Source organism: Loa loa, assembly GCF_000183805.2.
Source record: "Loa loa unplaced genomic scaffold supercont3.41, whole genome shotgun sequence".
Classification (NCBI taxonomy): domain Eukaryota; kingdom Metazoa; phylum Nematoda; class Chromadorea; order Rhabditida; family Onchocercidae; genus Loa; species Loa loa.
Genome location: NW_018108221.1, coordinates 17,437 through 37,051, shown reverse-complemented (window position 1 = coordinate 37,051; position 19,615 = coordinate 17,437). Strand labels below are relative to the sequence as shown.

General features: G+C 34.6%; 6 protein-coding genes across 6 annotated transcripts; 4 read left to right on the top strand and 2 right to left on the bottom strand.

Annotated features, from left to right (window-relative positions):
• Window positions 1-523: 523 nt before the first annotated feature.
• On the top strand, window positions 524-997 carry LOAG_02760 (hypothetical protein; the record flags this gene model as incomplete). Its single annotated transcript, XM_003138297.1, has 2 exons — window positions 524-661; window positions 890-997. 2 exons carry the CDS (start codon window positions 524-526, stop codon window positions 995-997), a joined length of 246 nt encoding a protein of 81 aa, XP_003138345.1.
• Window positions 998-1,915: 918 nt separating this feature from the next.
• LOAG_02759 (ShTK domain-containing protein) lies at window positions 1,916-3,522 on the top strand (the record flags this gene model as incomplete). The annotated part of the gene is made up of 4 exons (XM_003138296.1): window positions 1,916-2,021; window positions 2,247-2,422; window positions 2,719-2,909; window positions 3,177-3,522. The coding sequence occupies 4 exons, from the start codon at window positions 1,916-1,918 to the stop codon at window positions 3,520-3,522; spliced, it is 819 nt and encodes a 272-aa protein (XP_003138344.1).
• A 470-nt stretch (window positions 3,523-3,992) lies between these two features.
• LOAG_02758 (hypothetical protein) lies at window positions 3,993-5,908 on the bottom strand (the record flags this gene model as incomplete). The annotated part of the gene is made up of 5 exons (XM_003138295.1): window positions 3,993-4,203; window positions 4,638-4,727; window positions 4,989-5,094; window positions 5,337-5,367; window positions 5,867-5,908. The coding sequence occupies 5 exons, from the start codon at window positions 5,906-5,908 to the stop codon at window positions 3,993-3,995; spliced, it is 480 nt and encodes a 159-aa protein (XP_003138343.1).
• A 274-nt stretch (window positions 5,909-6,182) lies between these two features.
• LOAG_02757 (hypothetical protein) lies at window positions 6,183-13,477 on the top strand. Its single transcript, XM_020446118.1, has 17 exons — window positions 6,183-6,272; window positions 6,630-6,850; window positions 6,938-7,717; window positions 8,141-8,236; window positions 8,654-8,716; window positions 9,045-9,155; window positions 9,247-9,354; window positions 9,481-9,574; window positions 9,683-9,832; window positions 10,183-10,395; window positions 10,470-10,532; window positions 10,645-10,719; window positions 10,960-11,092; window positions 11,486-11,630; window positions 11,760-11,827; window positions 11,946-12,062; window positions 12,222-13,477. The coding sequence occupies exons 3-17, from the start codon at window positions 7,713-7,715 to the stop codon at window positions 12,359-12,361; spliced, it is 1,581 nt and encodes a 526-aa protein (XP_020303502.1). The 5' UTR covers window positions 6,183-6,272; window positions 6,630-6,850; window positions 6,938-7,712; the 3' UTR covers window positions 12,362-13,477.
• Window positions 13,478-14,057: 580 nt separating this feature from the next.
• LOAG_02756 (hypothetical protein) lies at window positions 14,058-15,566 on the bottom strand (the record flags this gene model as incomplete). The annotated part of the gene is made up of 6 exons (XM_003138293.2): window positions 14,058-14,240; window positions 14,322-14,420; window positions 14,561-14,673; window positions 14,918-14,959; window positions 15,161-15,392; window positions 15,555-15,566. 6 exons carry the CDS (start codon window positions 15,564-15,566, stop codon window positions 14,058-14,060), a joined length of 681 nt encoding a protein of 226 aa, XP_003138341.2.
• A 2,354-nt stretch (window positions 15,567-17,920) lies between these two features.
• On the top strand, window positions 17,921-19,282 carry LOAG_02755 (hypothetical protein; the record flags this gene model as incomplete). Its single annotated transcript, XM_003138292.1, has 5 exons — window positions 17,921-17,986; window positions 18,278-18,491; window positions 18,629-18,852; window positions 18,995-19,081; window positions 19,151-19,282. 5 exons carry the CDS (start codon window positions 17,921-17,923, stop codon window positions 19,280-19,282), a joined length of 723 nt encoding a protein of 240 aa, XP_003138340.1.
• Window positions 19,283-19,615: the final 333 nt, after the last annotated feature.

Here is a 19,615-nt window from a genome sequence, read left to right as displayed (position 1 = left end):
TACACACACACACACACACACACACACACACACACACACACACACACACACACACACACACACACACCAATCTTTCTCGAAAAGGCTTCATAATATCAGCTGTTTAACTATATCACTTAATCTACCAACCTGTTAGTTTGTCGGTAATTGGGATTGTTCACATCCTTACGGGATCTATTTGAGGTAATATATTTCACGATACTTTAAAAAATCTAACCTTTGCTATACATTACGTTCGAATTTGAATCTCGTTGCTATCTCTTTCCCTTCTCCTTCTATTTGTAAATGATCAATTTATTCTTATTATCTCAGTGAGTTCTATTGCAAATACTTCGCAATTGAATGAATTATCATTGTACTAATCATAGTTGTGATAAGTTGTAATCAGCTATCATAACTGTATAAGGCTCTGTAATCACTCTGTAATCACTGTAATCACTTGTAACCAACTGTAATCACTCCTAAACATCTTTAACCACCTCTAATCACCTATAATTTTCAGGATCTCTTTCAAGATTATCTGATGAATAAATTAGGTCCGTTATTGATTACATTACGTGCTAGATTTATCGGTCGATCGTCACCACCATCCATTCCTGTTAGTTTCGAATGTTCAAAAGTCGACTCAATACCTTATACTCTACCATTTGGTATACTTAAGGTTTGTTTGCTTCCTAAATAAATGATCAGTTTTTCATCAAAGTGAAAAATCTCTGCAGCTTACAATGCACCTATAATTGTAATTGTAACTGTCGAAGTCTTTTTTTTTAAGGAAGAAGTTAAGAGCTTCAAACTTATTTTACTACATTTTCCTAACTCATGTTTATCGAAAAATATCCCATAATTTGTCCATTTTTTTTGTTTATCTGTTAAACAGAATTCATTACAGTTACTTGCTGTTACAACTTCATCAATCGGACTTGGTGCATTTTTAGCAAAAGAAGCGGCACAATTCTTAAAGAGTAATAAACTGTATGTTCCAAAGGAAGATGATTAAGATCAAACTATTTGTTTAAAATTTCATTACATTTACAAATGCCTTTGTATTTTAATTGGCATTTCAAATAGTAGAAAATTCGAATTTTGATATCTTTTCTTGTTGCAAATGCAATATTATACATTTATGAAGTATTAATATTTCTCACCAAAAGAAAAAAAGAAAAGAAAAGAAAAAGACAAAAGACGAAGAAGGGTTAAATTTATTTATTCAGAAAGAATTTTTCTTTTCCAATCATTACAATTTAAATACGCCAAAACAAATCTCAAAAGATGTGGTTTTTTCTCCCACGTATAATCATTAGTTGTTTATGTCTATGCGAGCTTATCCGTTATTTTCATTTGTCATTTTCATTTGTCCCCCTTTTTTCGGACAATATTTTTGCGTTTAAAAAATTTATCTGTTTTTGTATTGATAATAAAAGTTGCCCCAAACTTTTTTTTTCCTTTCTTTTTAATCCCAGTTTGATTACAACGTCAAATAAGTGCAAATGATGGGAACAAATGCCAAAAAATAAGGGACTTGCTTTTGTTATGTTTCCATTGTTTTTCATGTGGGGAACAGTTGGAATTCTATTTCCTAAATTTTACAATTCATGAAAACAAAGAAATTAATGCAATACAAATGAAAATAACAAAAAAATTCATCTATCGAATATTCAGTCAGAGCTCATAATCAATTCTAGAGGTCACGCTAATGGATTTTGCATAGCAGAGGTCAGTGGTACTTCAGTATTCTCTTCAGATCGGCTACATTACGATATCTTCTGATATATACTTTATTCAAAATTCGCCCGAATTTCATCTCCAATAATTTTCCAATTGAAATTCCATACAAATCATTTCAAAAATTTTAAACTTTTACAACACGTTTATACACACAATCCAAATTCACCATTTTTGTATATAATCAATTAAAATGATCAAGTTTGTTATTGTTGTCCCATTTGGCTTATTCCTTCTGGCATCTACATGGAACGATTGGGATCGTGTACCATTTGAATTTAGGTACGAGCACAGACCAGGTGAGATCTAACAGTTCTTTTTCTTTGGGCAAGACAACCTTTAATAAAATCCAGATCTGAGTTTCAAATCTAGTATGCACATTTCTCCTTTTCTAATAGTATTTCTGAACAGAGCAATGATTACAAGCAAATCGATTCCTTGCTTTCACGGTAATTCTAGATCATAAAAAAAGTTTTAAGGGGGGAAAGAAGAATGTTTCAACTTGAAATTATTACCAATTTTAGATTGGTGCGTTGATGAAGATCCATTATGTTCAACGTTTAAAAGTTGGTGCATTAGTGCTAATAAAACTCGAGAAAATTATATGAAGAAAGCTTGCCGACGGACATGTTATATGTGCTATGAAGGAATGAACAATACGAAAACATGCTATGATAAAGAGGACAATTGTGCTACACGGGTTCAATCGAATTTTTTTTTTTTTTCAGAAAATAACTTTCAGAAATGACAACGGAAAAATGCCTTTTTTTTTTTCCTCGAAAAAATTGTGAAGGAAAAAAGGACAAATCGTCCAGAAAGAAACCTGGATCTGAAACAGGTCAAAACTGATAAATGGGCGAAACTGGTTTTGAATATTTTCCTGTCCTTCTCAACGAAAATTTTTATGCAATACAAAGTGCAGCACAGTTAGATAAAGCAACACACGTACAGCGCTTCTGTATATTGAAGAAATTCTTTCATGCTTTTTTTTTCCAGGAAATTGAATGCTTTTCTGAGGCAACTGCTAAACGCATGTATCATTTGTGTCCAGAAACATGCGGGTTTTGCAACAATGTTTGCGCGGATTTGGCAACAAATTGTGCTGAATTAACAGATTATTGCATGTTTTCCTATTGGCATCAGGCAGTGATGCAATCGAGATGTCGTTTGACATGTTCATTTTGCAGGTTTCACCTTTTCGATTCATTTTCCTAGCTGCAATAGACAATGAAATGCAGTCTTTAAATTAGACACTGGAATATTGCTAACTTTTAGTAGTCATTTTTATTCTAGTTGTAAATCGACTATTCCTTGTTTACTCATTTATTTACAGGTAGATCTTTATCCACCAAAACTCCATTACAAAATTCAGTGCTTTCCCTCCTTCCAAGCAAACTGATACTGTAATTCTTACTCTGCCTACCATAAAATCAGTTAACTTCCGCATTTTTCAGAGTATACAATCGAGAAAATTTCGAGCCTGTAGATTGTTCAGATAACTTGAGCTACTGTAGATACAGGAGGAATCTTTGCGAGCGCATTGAGCACCAGCGAGAAATGCGCATAGATTGTCCCTATACATGCAACTTCTGTGACTTGATCGAAACTGAAGCTGATATACCGACAGAATGTAATGATGCAGAACTAGATTGTAGCAGGAGGAAACATTTATGTTACGTAGAGGGACGTCACAGTTATTATATGTGGCGTAACTGTAAACGTACGTGTGGCTATTGCCCTGAATATAACTTTATTAACACTACGACAGACGACGCTTATGATCCTTACTACTATTATTAAGTTTTTTGATATTGATTTCCCTGATTGAAAATGTCGGACCCCATTCAGATTCTTTTGCCTTTTAATGCAATGGTCCCTAGCCTTCTCTTAACCAGGGACTACTTTGGCTTTTCTATTTGTAGCATGAAAAAAGATTCGATAATAATAAATGCTGTTAAGTGAAAAATAAACTTTAATCAAAGTCTCTAACGAATTAGTTGAACTTACAGTAACATTATAATATAAAAAGAAGAAACAATTTTAATAGAAAATTCGATTTGGCTTCCATTAATGTAATATTTGAGCTTGCATCTTCTTTACAAGTTAGGTAAATCTGAGGCTAATACTAGTGCTTAAAACTGTACCATAACATCACTTGCTTCCAGTTGATTTCTGGCCTTATTTTTAATTACAAACAAAGCAGAAAATTCTTAAGGGGATTCTTAAGTGAATTCTTAAGTGACTTCTTCCTGGATTTCTTCTGCAACCTTTTAAACAGTAATATCAAAAGAATTGCGGATCAGCTTTTGGGCACCTTTCGATTCAGTCCAGTTATATTCCGGAAAGTAACGACGGAATTCTTCGGTGAGCATTTGCAGATGACTTTTGATGTTCTCTTGTAGATTCGCGCTGATCATGTCATATTTTTTAACATCGACTACTGCTTTCAATGTTGCAAACGTAGCATAATTGTTTTCGAAACTTTACTTATCTATAATTGAAGTTCATAAATGAAGGCAAGAAGTTCACCTTCAACAAAAATGTCCCCCACGTCTTCTAAATTTGTTACCAAAACTTTGTAACTGCAAGTTTAGTTTATTTAAATGTACAAAAATATTTGCAAGATAAGCCAACTGTACCTGACTTCTCAGATCAGAAAACTATTTCAGTAAATCTTCAATTTTTTTCCCGGCCAAGAGCTCAACTTTTCCTTTTAGTTCGTATAACCTTCCTCAACATATTGCCTTTCGACAGCGAACGAACTTCAGTATGGGAAAGAAGTATCTCATAGTCAGAGTTTGTTTCAGCGAAGAGTTTTTTTTAAATAGGCGTGTATTGAAGTCACTGCTTTTGATAACCACTTTTCTGGCCATCTCCATTATATCAGCAAAGCATTTGTAGAAGGATTTTTCTACTTTGTTAATGTTGCTAGACCGGAGTGTGGTCCTAACATAGCTGGAGGATCATCCGTACAGAAATCGGTTTTTCCAAATAATGTTACGTTTCTCAAAATATTCCGCTACTATATTCATGACGTCGATAATTTTCGACGTCGTCTTAATTCCCGTGAAGCCAATAATTCCTCTTTAATACTGTTGTAAACGTCTAGAAAGTTCTTTTGACAAGCACGAGTAACTAATTACAGTTAAAAATGTCGGTCGGTTCATCACACCGTAACGTGAAACATGGTAAATTTTTAATTTTTGAAGCATTTTTCGCGTTGTTTAGTTCCATCCCTAAAACTTCTTCGACAGCTTCGATCAAACAAGGTTTCACGAGTATTTTTCCTTTCGTGTGTTGTTTTTTTGATTTCGCTATCACTTTCGATATCTCGAACGATGCGACCAATTTTTTTGCCGATGACGCTATTTTCTGGAAATAAACAATCAAATAGCGGCTTGAGAGACTTCTCCTTCAGAATATCGATTTATGAAACTAAAACTACGTTAGAAATAAGATTATTAGAATATTATAGAATAAGTAGTAAAAAATGAGAGGAGGAAATCAATCGAATAGGATGATGAAATACTGCAAGTAAAATTAAAGCGAAGAGGAACACATAAAGTAACAAAGGCGTGACGTCACAACAGTACAAAATTGCAAGTCAAATAAACCTCTATCATCCACAAACGAATCGACGTATAGCTTGAAAAAAACACAGAAAGAAAAGAAAACATCCTCTCCCCCTCAGCACACGGCCACCTTCATGGTCCATATTTTAATTCAATGGATCACCAGTTGAGAACCACTGTTCTAACACTGCCTTAATTATGAATAAAACGAGCAAATTCCTCTTATATATCTTGATAAACATATTATCAGCTTATGCGAACTTGATGAGATTACTTATCCTCGTAAATTCGATTAAGAATATCATCTAATTAGGTGAACACAAAAGAAGCATGAAATTTTTATGTAAATTCAAATGAAGACATAGCTTGTCACATGTTCTTTGACAATGTCACCTGATGATGAGAATTTAATAAATACAAGCATACATAAACCTGAATAGCTTAAGTAAAGATATTGCGTAACCTTAGTTATTGCACTTACATGATTTCCTATGCATTGTTCACATGAAAACAATTAAACATAAGCCCACGATTTGCACAAACACTCCCAACAGCTTGAGAACAAAAGAAACTCTTAATTCGGAAGCCTCGTGTTGAGAACGATGCGTTTGCATTTCGGGGCATTAGGACGAATTTTGATTGGTGTAAAATTCGCAATGCTATCCCGGCAGCATGGATTGTATGTGTGAGTTGAATGCTCCTGTTAGGATTGCGCCTGTTTTTTTCGCAACATTTTTCGTTCTGGGTATTGCGCGGGTGTGCGTAAGGAGTGATTGGGAATGTAGGGGTGGTGTGGGTGTGTGGAAGTACTGGAAAGAGCTTTGACTAATATTTAGTTCACGTTTTCGCTAATTTACTAATTTTAGCTACATCCCACGTGACTTTAGTGTTACAGTTATTCTTCTGTTTTGCGTAAGGATGGGTGAACCAGAGGATGTTGATGCGATGCTTGAGGAGGCGCTTGACAAAATTGAAGATGTAAGTGTAATTTTGTTTCTTTGGTTGGGAAAGTGTTGCTAAACTTGTTTATGGGTGTGGGTAAACGGACCGTGGAAACATATGATGAGACCAAAAAACAAAACAAATGCTAATACAACATTAGTGGTTGTTCGTACAGTAATCATTGTGTTTCGTGCAATGTTCCACTGCCTTTTAAGTTTCTTTAGTATAAATGGATTGATTATCATTCGAATCAGATTTTTTCTGCATCCATGATGGGACCAAGTTTTCTCGAGGAGTAGTTTATTTGATGTGAACATTATAAGCTTTTTATTTTCAAGATTTCCCTGGGAAACACAGTTGGAGGGGATAATTCTGACTGCTTTTTTTTTTCAGTCCGATCGAAATTACGGTCATGGACACGCAGAACCAATGGCAGCATTGATACGGGGTGAAGTACTGAAGAAAGAGGAACTATCCGGCGAAGGTGGTGAGGAAACACCTAATGCAGCCAACGGTACGGAAAAAATGGATGCAGAGGATGGAACGACTTTGTCGCAGAGCAAGAAGAAGAAAGACAGCAGTGAACATAAGAAGCGATCTCGTTCCAGGTCTAGGTAGGTCAAAAACGAATGAAAAAAAATTTTTTCCTACCAGTAATTTTGCTTCTTTTCCGTTGATCTTTGAGTATATGTTTATTTCAGCAGCCTTTGTAGACAACACCTCACAGGGTGAAAGGAATTCAGAACTGTTGCAGGAATTCATTTCCAGATCTTTTATAAGTGATGATGGTATGGGTGCGTGCTTTCATTTACCAATGTCTTTTTTATATATTTTTCGTCTCTATACAAATTAGGTGACCGCCTTCCTCGAGTACTTATAGAAGCCGTGGCGGTTCTGGAAAGCTACTTTTCTAATTCTTTGGTACTTTTTTCTTTAAATAGTGTTTGTGCAAACACCTCTTTTATGGGACAAATTTATAAGCTTTTTCCACCAAATTAAACGAGCCCTACTACCCTACCGTTAGTGACGAGTTGTTTTTTCCAGTGGTTGCCTTAGATTTCCCAAACTGGGATTTGCTGAAATGGAGCTGTTTCGTTCCTTTCACTGCATAAATTCTTGTGGCATTATGGCCTGTCTAATGTTAGCTAGTTTCCGGTAGTAAATCAGTTTTTCACAGGAAATAAAGGATTTGGAATTCCTAGAAGTACGGCAATGCATATCCGTATCTAACGTTATTTGACGGACTTGCCGTGCCTGCGACTAAATCTGGAAGCCACAAATGAGTGCAGAAATAATAAGCAATTAAAACCGTAATTTAAGTCGAATCGTCGTTGTAGAGTCATAAAATCGATTGATACAGCTCTGTGTCACCTTATACCTTCTGCATTATAATGATGAACAAAGCTCGATCGATGTTTCGGGAAACTGTTTGCTTCTTGTTGGAAACTGAATGAGGATGAATTGAAAATTTGGACGATGAGGTACGCGAGAATGTCGTATATGTGTTGATGCCTATCAGTGCAGTCGGAGTGCGCCGCCCCTTCATCTCTATCATTTTGTTTCACGGAAAGTAATATATTTCCCAAAATAAGGTGTTTCGACATACTGTTGAAACTTTTTTGAAGTACTGTCAAAACTGGCTGGCGCGCTCCAAGTGTTACAGGCATAACACGATGTCATGTGGCGTTATGGACGACTAGAAGCACTGGATCACTTCTCGTCTTCATTCCACTTCTGTCGTTCTCCCATGAGTATCAGATATTTCGACTCCAACAAGCTTACATTTGCAGTTTACCAATGAACTTGTGTTTTTCTACAATACTTTTCAGGAATTATTTCCCACAATTCCTGCTTTTAATTATATAGTTTTTGGCTTTTTCGTTTTAATATCTCCATGATTACAGATCTTCCTCTCGTAGCCGTTCCCGCAGCCGTGACAAAGATAAGGAGAAAAAGAAGCGACGCAGAAGTTCAAGCCGCGATCATAAGAAGAAATCTCGGTTAGTGATTTTGGAATAATTCCACTCTTCTCATTCTCTTGACCTGTGAATAGTTGATCAGGGGTGAAGTGCATGCTACGGATTTCAACGATTGTAACGAAATGATCGATGATTCTTTGTTGCATTGAATAAGGCTTTATATACTCTGCTTTTTCAGATTTGTTCATGATGAAAATCGGAGAGTCTGCTCCTTTCCTTTGTTCACAGTAGTGCATGGGTAATCTAACAAAATAATGACTGTTCTCTAATAATAATCTGCAGTGCAACCTTAATTATTGATAGATAACTGCAACCTTTATTCTCACGTCATGAATGCATATACTGATGTTAGTGACGAATCATGATTTACTATATGAATGTATGTATATCGGAATGTAAACTGATCAGAACAGTTAAGTTCGAAGTGATTTTTTTTAGTTCACGTTCAAGGTCGCGCAGACACAGCTCGCGTAAACGCAGCCATTCTCGTCGTCGATCACGGTACTTTTTCCTCATCTTTTCAATTCTTAAAGTAAATGTTTAGAGTAATAAGTAAAATTGAAATTGTCTTGCATCTGCGAGTCTTGAAAACAAGCGGCTCCTGACTCTTGTTTCTTTAAGCCGATATTCTTTTTATTGCCCAAGCAAAGATTTTGACGCGTATTGTCATTTAATACTTGAGTGAGTATTCAGATGGGGTACGTTATGTCTATTTGGAATTTTACTGTGTTTTATGCAGCATTACTGGAAATTCTGGCTTGGGTACTTTTTGCGTCAATATTTTTCGGGATGTTATTGGAACTGTTGGCATCGTAATATTTGATTGTAGTTCGAGAGATCGTCATCGCCGTTCGAGATCACGTCGACATTCGAGATCGAGATCACGTGATCGCAGGCGACGGTCGCGGTCCAGGGAGCGCAGACGAAGAAGCCCATCATGGTGATTTTTTTGGCTTTTTTTTTAAAAAAATTGATAATTTCTTGTCAGAAATGTGGAAGAAAATTAAAATCAAGGAGTTTTTTTATCATAGGTCACGACCTCGTGTGCTTGATCATCGTGATCGCCGTGGATTCTCCCCACCATGGAGGCGTTCACCACCTCGTGGACCACGTCTTCCAGGGCCTGAAAGACGCGACGTGTAAGTTCCTAAAATCTAATATGCTTAACCATCAACTGAATTTGCTTCGTTGAAACGCTGTTGCACTGGTTTGCCTCGGGATTTACATCCATTACGTCTGATAAAATTATAAAATTAATTTTCAAGGATGCCATTTACTGCACGTCGTTCGCCACCTCCAAATGCAAAAATGGATATGACGTCTGAAGAACGTGACCAGCGTACTGTGTTTATACTGCAGGTAATTCTTGCATTTTCATTAAGAAACTGTATAGTCTTGTCCTCTGGTAATTGTAGTTACAGAATTTAAAAGTTTTTGTCATAGAATGTTCGAAAACAAATGTTTTAGATAGCGAAGGAAACTCGACCACGTGATCTGGAAGAATTTTTCTCCAGCGTTGGACATGTACGCGATGTACGAATCATTACAGATTCAAAAACTCGACGATCAAAAGGAATTTGTTATGTGGAATTTTGGGAAATTGAAAGTGTTAATTTGGTTAGTAGTTGTTTTAGAGAATTAAAACACACGGCTACTGTTCCGCTTACTGAGACTCATATGTTGTTTTAAATACTTTTTGTAGGATTCCTAATTGCAAATCTTTTGCTTAGTATTTGTGTGCCAAGTTAAATTAATTCTCTTCGACATTCTACCCATCTTTAGAAAAGTTTCGGAAGTTGGACTTGCCAACACCAAAGCTTCAAAATTCTAGGTTAAAATTTTGGAATTTACCGAACTGATTAATAACAGTATTTAAATATGTTATGGAACAAATAAAAATTTGCTTTTTGATCGAAATTTCACTTCATGTTCCGTGAATTTTCAATGTTATTCGTCTTTGTTCTCAGGCTCTTGCCCTAAATGGGCAGAAATTGCTCGGCGCGCCTTTAGTAATCCAGCCAACGTTGGCTGAGAGGAACCGTGCAGCGAACAACACCGTTGGTGGAACACTTGGCTTTGGTCCTACAAACACCACGGGTCCACTGAAACTTTATGTTGGCCAGTTGCATACAAGTATAACGGAGGATATGTTAGGAAGGATTTTCGATCCATTCGGAAAGGTACATTTTGAGTGTGCTGGTTCTTTGCCATTCATTAGTTTATTTAATGCATTCCTCCGAATAACCTATTGCAGATCGAGAACCTGGAAATTGCAACCGATCTCAGTGGTGTTTCCAAAGGATATGCATATGTCACGGTATATTTAGTTAATTGTTTTGTCGAGAAAAAACTGAAAAACTTCCGGTTTTTCGAACTTTTCAAACTTTATAAGTTTGTCTAAATGGTGGTTATCAGAATGCTCTTTTCAGTTCCGACATGCAGATGATGGTAAAAGAGCCATGGAACAAATGAATGGTTTTGAATTAGCAGGTCGCCCAATGAAGGTAGTTTGATTCAATTTCACCCACTGCATTTTTTGGACGATATATTTCAGCCAAACTTCCATAGATTTACAAGAGAATGCTACATAATTTCATGCACCATCCACTTGCGTATGCCTATGAAAATTCAGTAGAAAGTGTGCAGATTTCAAATTCTTTAGATGAAATTTCAATGTTACTTTTGAAGTATATTTATAAAACTAGGCACCAAAGTGAAGTCATGTGGAATCTTTTATATTTTAGGTTTGCTCTGTTGAAGGAGATGAACTACCACCACCAGTTCCTCAGCGGACACTTGATACTGATGATGCGGACAGACGTGGTATTGATTTAGGGACGAGCGGTCGTTTGCATCTGATGGCTAAATTAGCCGAAGGTATTACTTTACAATTTTGTATTCGTATATATAATCTTGGCTTTTTATTCATTGCAGCAAAGTATTCTTGTACGAAATATGCACAACTGTAAAAAATAAAATCTTTTTGTAAGTAGTATAAAGCTTGAACAGTATTTTTGTGGAAGGACTGACATTCGTGTATTGCGGAATGTTCGAATTCCTTAATATCTTCATTTGAAGCTGCCATTTCCGGTCATAATATCAGCTAAATAATTGTGATTGTTGCAGATACGAAATAAATTTTCAAGATACACTTTTATCATGGTAGCATTAATTTTTGTAACAAAGTCCAGTTCTAAGAAAATGATCAAGTTGGTATTTCTTTAACTTGTGCACTTTATTTTTTGCTTTCGAGTGTTTAATGGATTCCAGGAAGCGGCTTAGAATTACCGAAAAGTGCGAAGGAAATATTAGCACAAAATCAGCAGCAGTTGGAGAGTGCCACTGCTACAGGTCCTGCTATTCCGCCTATTGCAACGCAGTGCTTTATGCTTTCTAACATGTTTGATCCATCTCAGTAAGTAAACTCACATTTTCTGGCTTATTCAGCTTTCCAAGGAAAAAATTTGCACGAAGGTTCTGAAGACCAGTGTTGCACTAGGTAGAATTGTTTTTTATGAAATTATTAATGTTTTTATTTCTGCAGAGAAACGGGTGAAACTTGGGCTGATGAAGTACGAGATGACGTTATAGAAGAGTGCGCAAAGAACGGAGGTGAGTCATTCTCTACACTCACTCTTGCAATTTTTATTTAATATGAATACCGAAGATGAAATAAAATGAAATGAATTGGGGGACGAAAATAGAATAAATGGAATTACCGATCTTGCAGGAGTACTGCACATATTCGTCGACAAAGCTTCCCCAAATGGCAATGTTTATGTGAAATGTCCTTCTGTAGCTGCCGCTTTCAAATCAGTGAATGCGCTACATGGGCGATGGTTTTCAGGTTTTTGTCTAATTCGTTTATATGGTAAAATAGGTCACTTATTTATTTTTGTTGCTATCATTACTTGTGCATTAAATTTTTTGGTACGGTGGATCACTGATTTACTTAATATCCCGTTGGACAGAAGAAAAGCATTAACATACGCGTTCTTTGTTACAGGCAAAGTAATCACAGCCAATTATGTTCCGGTCGCAAGCTATTCACAGTTGTTCCCAGATTCAGTTGTTGCACGAGAACCTATTCTATCAGCCGTAAAACCGCCAATTATAGCAGCTACCATCCCAGGTGTCGGTTACTGAAGGACATTCTTTTGCCGTTGTTCAGGAAGGTTTCCTTTTTCTATTTGATGTGAATATTGCGTTGTTCATTTTTCCAATTTGTTCATCTTGTTATACGTTGGTATTTTGATATGTCCTTAAAACCTGAAAGCACCTTTCTTTGTCAAACTTGCAGTTACTGTAGAATTAAGCCACTGGAGTATCATTTTTCAGGAGACTCGGCAAATTCCATCCCATGGGCTAATGCTTCTGAATATATGCTCTTCAGGTTTTAGGGTTTTCCTTTTGCTTTTGTTCTACTATGATATGAGATTACTTTCTCCAGCATCTTACCGCTCCATGCAAAATATCACCAGAAGTTCAAATTATAATACTATTTCACTTTAGTGGAGATCGGAAAAATATACCTTGAAATAACTGAACATGTCTATATCGTCATGTTGTGTTGCCAGAAGGTTATTGTTAAAGTCTGGATATTGAAATATTCATCGCGAAGTGAAGAATATTTGTATGGTCAGCTGTCCAACTCTGAACTATCCAGAATTGAATAAGCTATCCTGATTCATTGTCCATTTACGTTTCAAACGAAATAATTTCGTTTTAGTTGTGCATCAAAAAGAATATTTCCATTGCAATGTGTATGGTTTCCTGTGAACAACTACATATTTGATACTAATTTTCATTTCTTTTGTTATCCTGTTCCATCGGATACTTTTCCGTTTCAAATTTGTGTTACTCGTTGTGATGAAAATAAGTGAAACGTTGTGTTCAACTGAAGTTATCAAAGACATTTTGTGACTAAAGTGATTCTAAAGTCAGTATGTATTTTCGGGACAATATCTAGTATTAACTTAAGAGCTGAAATCAATCGTGGAACTTCAGCAGTTTGCAGATCTATGGATTGTATTGTGAACTGGGAGTAGATAGATCTGGTTGGTTTTTCTGTTGTGAACCATAAAGTTGATCTTTTATTAGCCACGCTGTCAAAATTGTCCTTTCATTTCGCACAGTAGTTAAGTGCGAAGTTTACTGGGCACGTTATTTGTCATTATTTTGGAAAAGATTGCTAATAATGGTCATTATATCTTTTGTTTCATTCATTACCTGAATAAGAATTGTCTAACCATAGTCGACCAAATTCTGATAGTTCTTCCTCTACCTACTTTTTCTTGGAAAAAATTTTACACTGTGTTTTGACAGCGCTGAATTGTTTACAAGTCTAGTCGGACTTCTTGACAAGTGTCCAGTTACGAACGAATTTTATGCCAAATACTTTGGAAACCATGCAGGTTGTTAGTACTGGTTACTCTTATCCAGCATACGATTTTTAACGTTTGGTATGTCGCGTACTGTGATTTTATAACATTCAATATCTCAATGGTGGGAGGGAATTTAGAATACGATACTCAGCCTCGTTCTTCTAATCCTTCCTCCCTTTTCTCCTCCATATTCCATCTCTTTTCCATATGAAGAAATATTTATTCACTGGTCTGCAAATACTGTAGTATTTGATGAATTTTCTTCCTGAATTACTGAATTTGTCCATTTTCTACAAATGTTCTGGAAATTGCCAATAAACTTTGTCTGAAGTTAGGAAACATATAGAAATTAACGAAGGAATAATTGCGCGATGGAAAAAAAAAGTGAGAATCAGGAAAAAATAAATTTGGAATCAGTCATATGGGGGAGATTTCATAATAGAATAGTTGTGTTCGCATCAAAATGCATGGGTGGATCTCATTGGCGCACAACAGAAGCATTGTGGTATGTCGTTCGATGAAGATGTAATGCTACCGCCAATAGGTATTAAGCCAGGCAATACCGCTAGCTGTTCTGCATTTTGCATCTTGATGGATGGTTTGATAGGATTTGCCTCAGTCGAAGTGCCAGTTTTTAAGGCCTGGAATTAAGTAGACTGTAATAACTGGTACTAAGCCACATTTGATTCCATTATTCTGCTTTGTAGATGTTCCGAACTGACCCTTCTTTTTCGAAGAAGTGATACGCGTGGAGGTTTCGGATAAGTCTGTATGGGTGGCTTATTCGGATCGAATGCAAACATTATGCCGTGTACTTCATCCTGAAATTGAGAATCAGTTATACAGGAGGGATTTCATAATGGACCAGTTGTGCGGCAAGAACTGACTCGAAAGTATGTCGAGCCATATCAGATACTACAAAATTAGCAAGTGATTTTCAATTCAAGCATGGAAAACGAACAACTGAGGTAGTATAGTGTCGTGCAGCAATCTTGCAGCAAGTATTACACGAATTTTCGTTAGCAGTCGCTGTAAATCGGCAAAATTCTCGCATCAGTTTGTTTGATGGTTCTCCTACAGGAAGAACATTAATAGTTTCTTGAACTGTAATGAGAAAGAAAGTGTTGCAGTTTTTCTTGCTTTCTAATCTTCAACATCAATTTTTTGCTCTCAAGGCAAGATGACAATTTCATTTCATACCCAGTAACGCAGTGAGACTGAATGTAATTCATTCAACTTAGAAATATTTCAAACTGCTATTTATTTTGTGAATCTGCAAGGTAATAGAAATAATACAAATAAATTAATTGCCTTATACCTGTTCCTAGTGCGAATGATCCATGTGCCGAGCAATAAAATTCTGAAAAATTTACAATTTAGAATTCTTAGGATACTATGATTAAAATGCTACTAGTAAAACATACTACTTCACCCACACCACATATTGAAAACATTTACCTGAATTTATTTCTCTAAAAGTTCCAAATATTATTACTCAATAATAATGACTAATAAAATTGGTTATTTTTAAATTTTAGTTAAAAACTGAAATAAAGCATACGATCAAGCGCAAGTGGTACTGTATTACTGCATGATGCCGGTGGATAACAGGATGTATAAGGATAATAGCCTGGTGGAGCATAACCATATGGATAGGAGAATGGTATTGTTTCACCGTACATTGGTGATATTGGTTGTAATGGTTGTAATGGTTGTAGTGGTTGTGGTTGTGGTGGTGGTGGATACCAATGTCCTTCTCCAGTTTCATTCTTCACTGTGATTGAGATGTTTCGCTAAGATAAAACAAAAGGATTAATTTCTATTTTTATACCAAATATATTTCCAAAATAAAAATTTTTAATTCCAAAAAATAATAAAATGAAAAATAAATAAGCCAATGAATAGTTAACATTGAATATGTTAACATTTAAAGGATGAATTTTTATTCTGCAAACCTGTGGTAGCATAACTGAACAGACATTTCCTAAAATTGAAAACAAAACGAGCAGAAGCAGTAATGACATTTTGTTGCTACTTTGTGAAGCTTTTTTTAGGACACGAAATAAACATTGATGAAAAAATCAAACTATTTATTACTTTCTTTTATCAATGGGCGGTTCATTGCACATAATCTGTTTGTTGCATATGCTATTATTAGGAAAAAAAATTTCCTTTTTTCTTTTAAACAATTTTATGATGCAATTCCTTGAATTTGTGAAATCAGAACAAAATTTTCGGAATGAATCAAATTTTGCTACAAAATACTTTACCACAGCATTTTTAAAATGATTCAAAAATAGCATATTTTTTTTCAAATTTTAAATTACTTTACTTTAGAGATCAAAAAGTCAATGAAAAAATATTTACTGAAAATATGATTTGCTCAGTAGCTTTAAAATACTGTTTGATAAGGAATGATATGAAATAAATAGGGCATTAAGCTTTATTATTTCATTTAATTTTTCAATGTTTATTTTTTTCTTTTCTTCTTTTTCAATGCATAGTTGAAATCGAACAAAAAAGCCAAAACATTTTATAAACTGTTATTTCATTTCAACACAAGAATGTTTGGTAGGGAAAAATGAATATAAGGAAATTTATAATTTTAAATTCCAAGTCAAAATTTTGCATTTTGAGGAAACCGAAATGTAAAGACATTGCAATTTTTATTAGAATAATTTTTTCCATTTCTGTTCTTCTACCCCTTCTCCTTCTTTTTCTTCACTTTTTCTTTTCTTTTCTTTCTTTTTTTTTTTTTTTTTTTTGGAAAATAGTGGTACTGGAATTCACACATACCATGGTAACATTTGAAACTAAGTGATAGTATCATGTAGAGACTTTTATCATTTTATCAATAGTTTCAAGCGTAAAATGAAATAGGACGCATAAGAATATATTAAGTTTGTGTTTGACCGATCATCAATCTATTATAATATTTATCAGTTGAGAAATAATATTGAATTCAAATATCGAAATATAGCGAAGATATGGAGATAAGAAAAGAAAGAAAAAAAAAACGAATACTTAGAAATGCTACAAAATGATTTCATCGTAATATTTACAAATTGTGATTTTCTCGTCTGATATGGTTAAGACGAGAAATCCTGAAAAGAAAGGGAAAAAAAATTAGCGAAGATTTTCACAAGCTATCAAGAAATGCGATTATAGATGATCATAAATTATATTCAAATATCTCACGTTATTATGAATCATTACGGGAAATAAGAAGTATGAATTGTTCTGTTATATTGCTATTTTTCTGATACATTGATAATTCCGGAAATTTTTTAAAAATTTCAATTAATAAAAATTTAGCATATCAGTTTAAATTGAATCAATGCAATTTATCGATCTTTTAATACAGCATGAAGTAAATAAAACAATAGATTAACCTTTTATTTTACATTTGAATATTTTATAAAAAGTACTTTCAAAATTTGTAAAATTTCAATAGCGTCGACGAAAGACAACTGTCCAGAATAAGTTGTATTTTTTGTACTATTAATGTAATAAACAGATTGATAAGGTTATTTAAATTTTAACTGGTTTTTATATTATAACAATAATGATAACAACATCATCAGTAATCATTATCGTTGCAACTATATACCATCACTACAACATGCATTAATTCTTATCACTTTTTCTATTGCCCCAGTAATCATCTATAACTGTGATAATCATTATTTCGCTTATTATCATAACAATTATCACCATCTCATTTATCACTAACATTATCATATGTTGTTACTATACATTGAGAATACTGTTATTACATATATGATTAGAAACTCACATCTGATATTTTTTGTGAATCATTGCTTTTGAAAAAACTTTTTCAAAGTCTGAAGATAATTATTCTATTGTTCTCTACGAACGTTCCACTAACTTTTCTTCGCACATATAAACAATTATGTGTTAAATGATAAATGATATTGTTATGCATCATTTAAAATAATATAATGAGAAAATTTCTCAAATTCAGAAGAGAAATGCATACAGCAAGGTTTGTTCTTTCATTATATTACGCTTTTTTTTTTAATAAGCATATTAATTGTTTGAACCATAAGCAGTAATTAGATGTAATAAATCTGATTACGATCAACTGGAGAATTACTTTCAAATTTTGATTTAAAAAGAAAAAGAAAATTACACCATAATAAGTAAGAGAGGCAAAACTCGTCGAACTGATTTTAAAAAAAAAATATTTTGAGAAAATTCCAAAAGCCCCGCCCCAAGTCTTATTATTTTCACATATAAAAATTAGCTGCGCTTTTGCAGTCATTTTTTTTTTGCAATTATAATAATATATCTCAAACAAATGCATTCGATTTGGAACACCGCAATTACTGTACTTTTCCTATTCGTTACTGCTGAAAGATCTGATGTAAGTTAGTAGGTTCATAACTTCAAATTATCTAATTAATAACTTTAAATTATTTCCAAATTTCAATCTAAAAAGAAGCTATAGTTTCTTTGGTATTTCAAATTATTAGACTTACAAATCTGCTGGGGTTTCAATCCATTTACTTCGTAACATTTTGAAAACTTTAAAAGAATTCTAATGATTTCGTCGTTTTCAATTTCTAGAAAAAAGTTACTAGTAGAAAGTATACTCCAAAGCCTTAAAGTGATTTTGATAAAAGTTTGAATTATTTAATACTGTCATACTTTACAGGCAGCACTGAAAAATCGAACCGGCGAAGGTCATTTTTACTGGGGACAACCGTTTGGGATACCGCAATGGCCAAGACAAGGCTGGGTACAACCACAAAACTGGATGCAGCCTCAAGGTGGAATTTCTTCACAGGGATGGGCATTACCCCCAGGTTGGGTACCATCATCAGCTCAGCCAACTCCATCACCATTTTTGTGGAATCTTTTTGACGACAGTAAGTGCAAATTTTCAAACTCGCCAAATTTAAATTAATCACAAGTTCTGCTCATTATTTATAACTGTAACAATGCAAAATGGGAAATGAGTGAAACCATCTCTATAATCTTCGTTTCAATTATAAATAAAATTTAGGAAATGTTTGTACATTGGATGCGTCAATATTAGTTGTTTTGGACAATGACCGACCAACTGCACCAGCAGGTCTGGATATTAATGGACAGTCACCATCTTCCTATTACGGTGGTGACTTGTCCTCAAATGCAGTGCGGATGGCATGTTCCAACATAGCGACAACGTCCGCTCAAGCATGCACAGCTTGCTGTAAAATGGCATGTAAACACTACACCATAAGTGTGGTAAGCTCCCACTCATTTTTTAATACCAATGAAATGGAACATGATGGGAAATGAAAATTTATCGAAAATTAAGAAAGTCGATGGGCTGTGCAACTGGAAACTAAATAATCGAAAAAAAATGTTTATGGATTGTCTGTTTCAGGGAGATGTTTATGGATTCCTCATAAATTCGACAAGACTCACCGCCGGTCAATTCCCAGATATTACGCTACCGGCATTTCAGGGAATGGTTAGTTTTTCCAAATACATTAATTAAAACATTATAATCCGCTAAAATTTCTAAGAGAGAATGTTTCAGCAGCACCAAGGATCGATACCGCCACAAACCTTACCACCACTGCCACCAGTTTCTTGTGTGTGTTGTGGACCACGACGTTATTTCACCAGTTGGCCTTCTTCGGCACCTAATCCACCACCACAACAAATGTGATCGAGGGCACTATTGAATGGTCAAAGTTCCATAAGTGATCATTAAAATTTTTACTTCATATATTTAATCACCAACATTATCCATGCTCTGTCTTTTCGTTAAACAGAAACTTCGAGTTTTTTTATCATTAACTTCATTTATGACTGAAAATACGACTAATTCACAAAATATGATTATCTCAATCAGAAAAATTCGAGGAGCTTCTTGGACGTTATGATTTGTGGAATTCTAAACCATTTTTTAAACCAGATTAAATATGATTACTACCGATTTTTTGTAAGAGTTGGTTACATAGCTCTTTCTGACATATGCAATGCTGATAAAGGAGTGCAC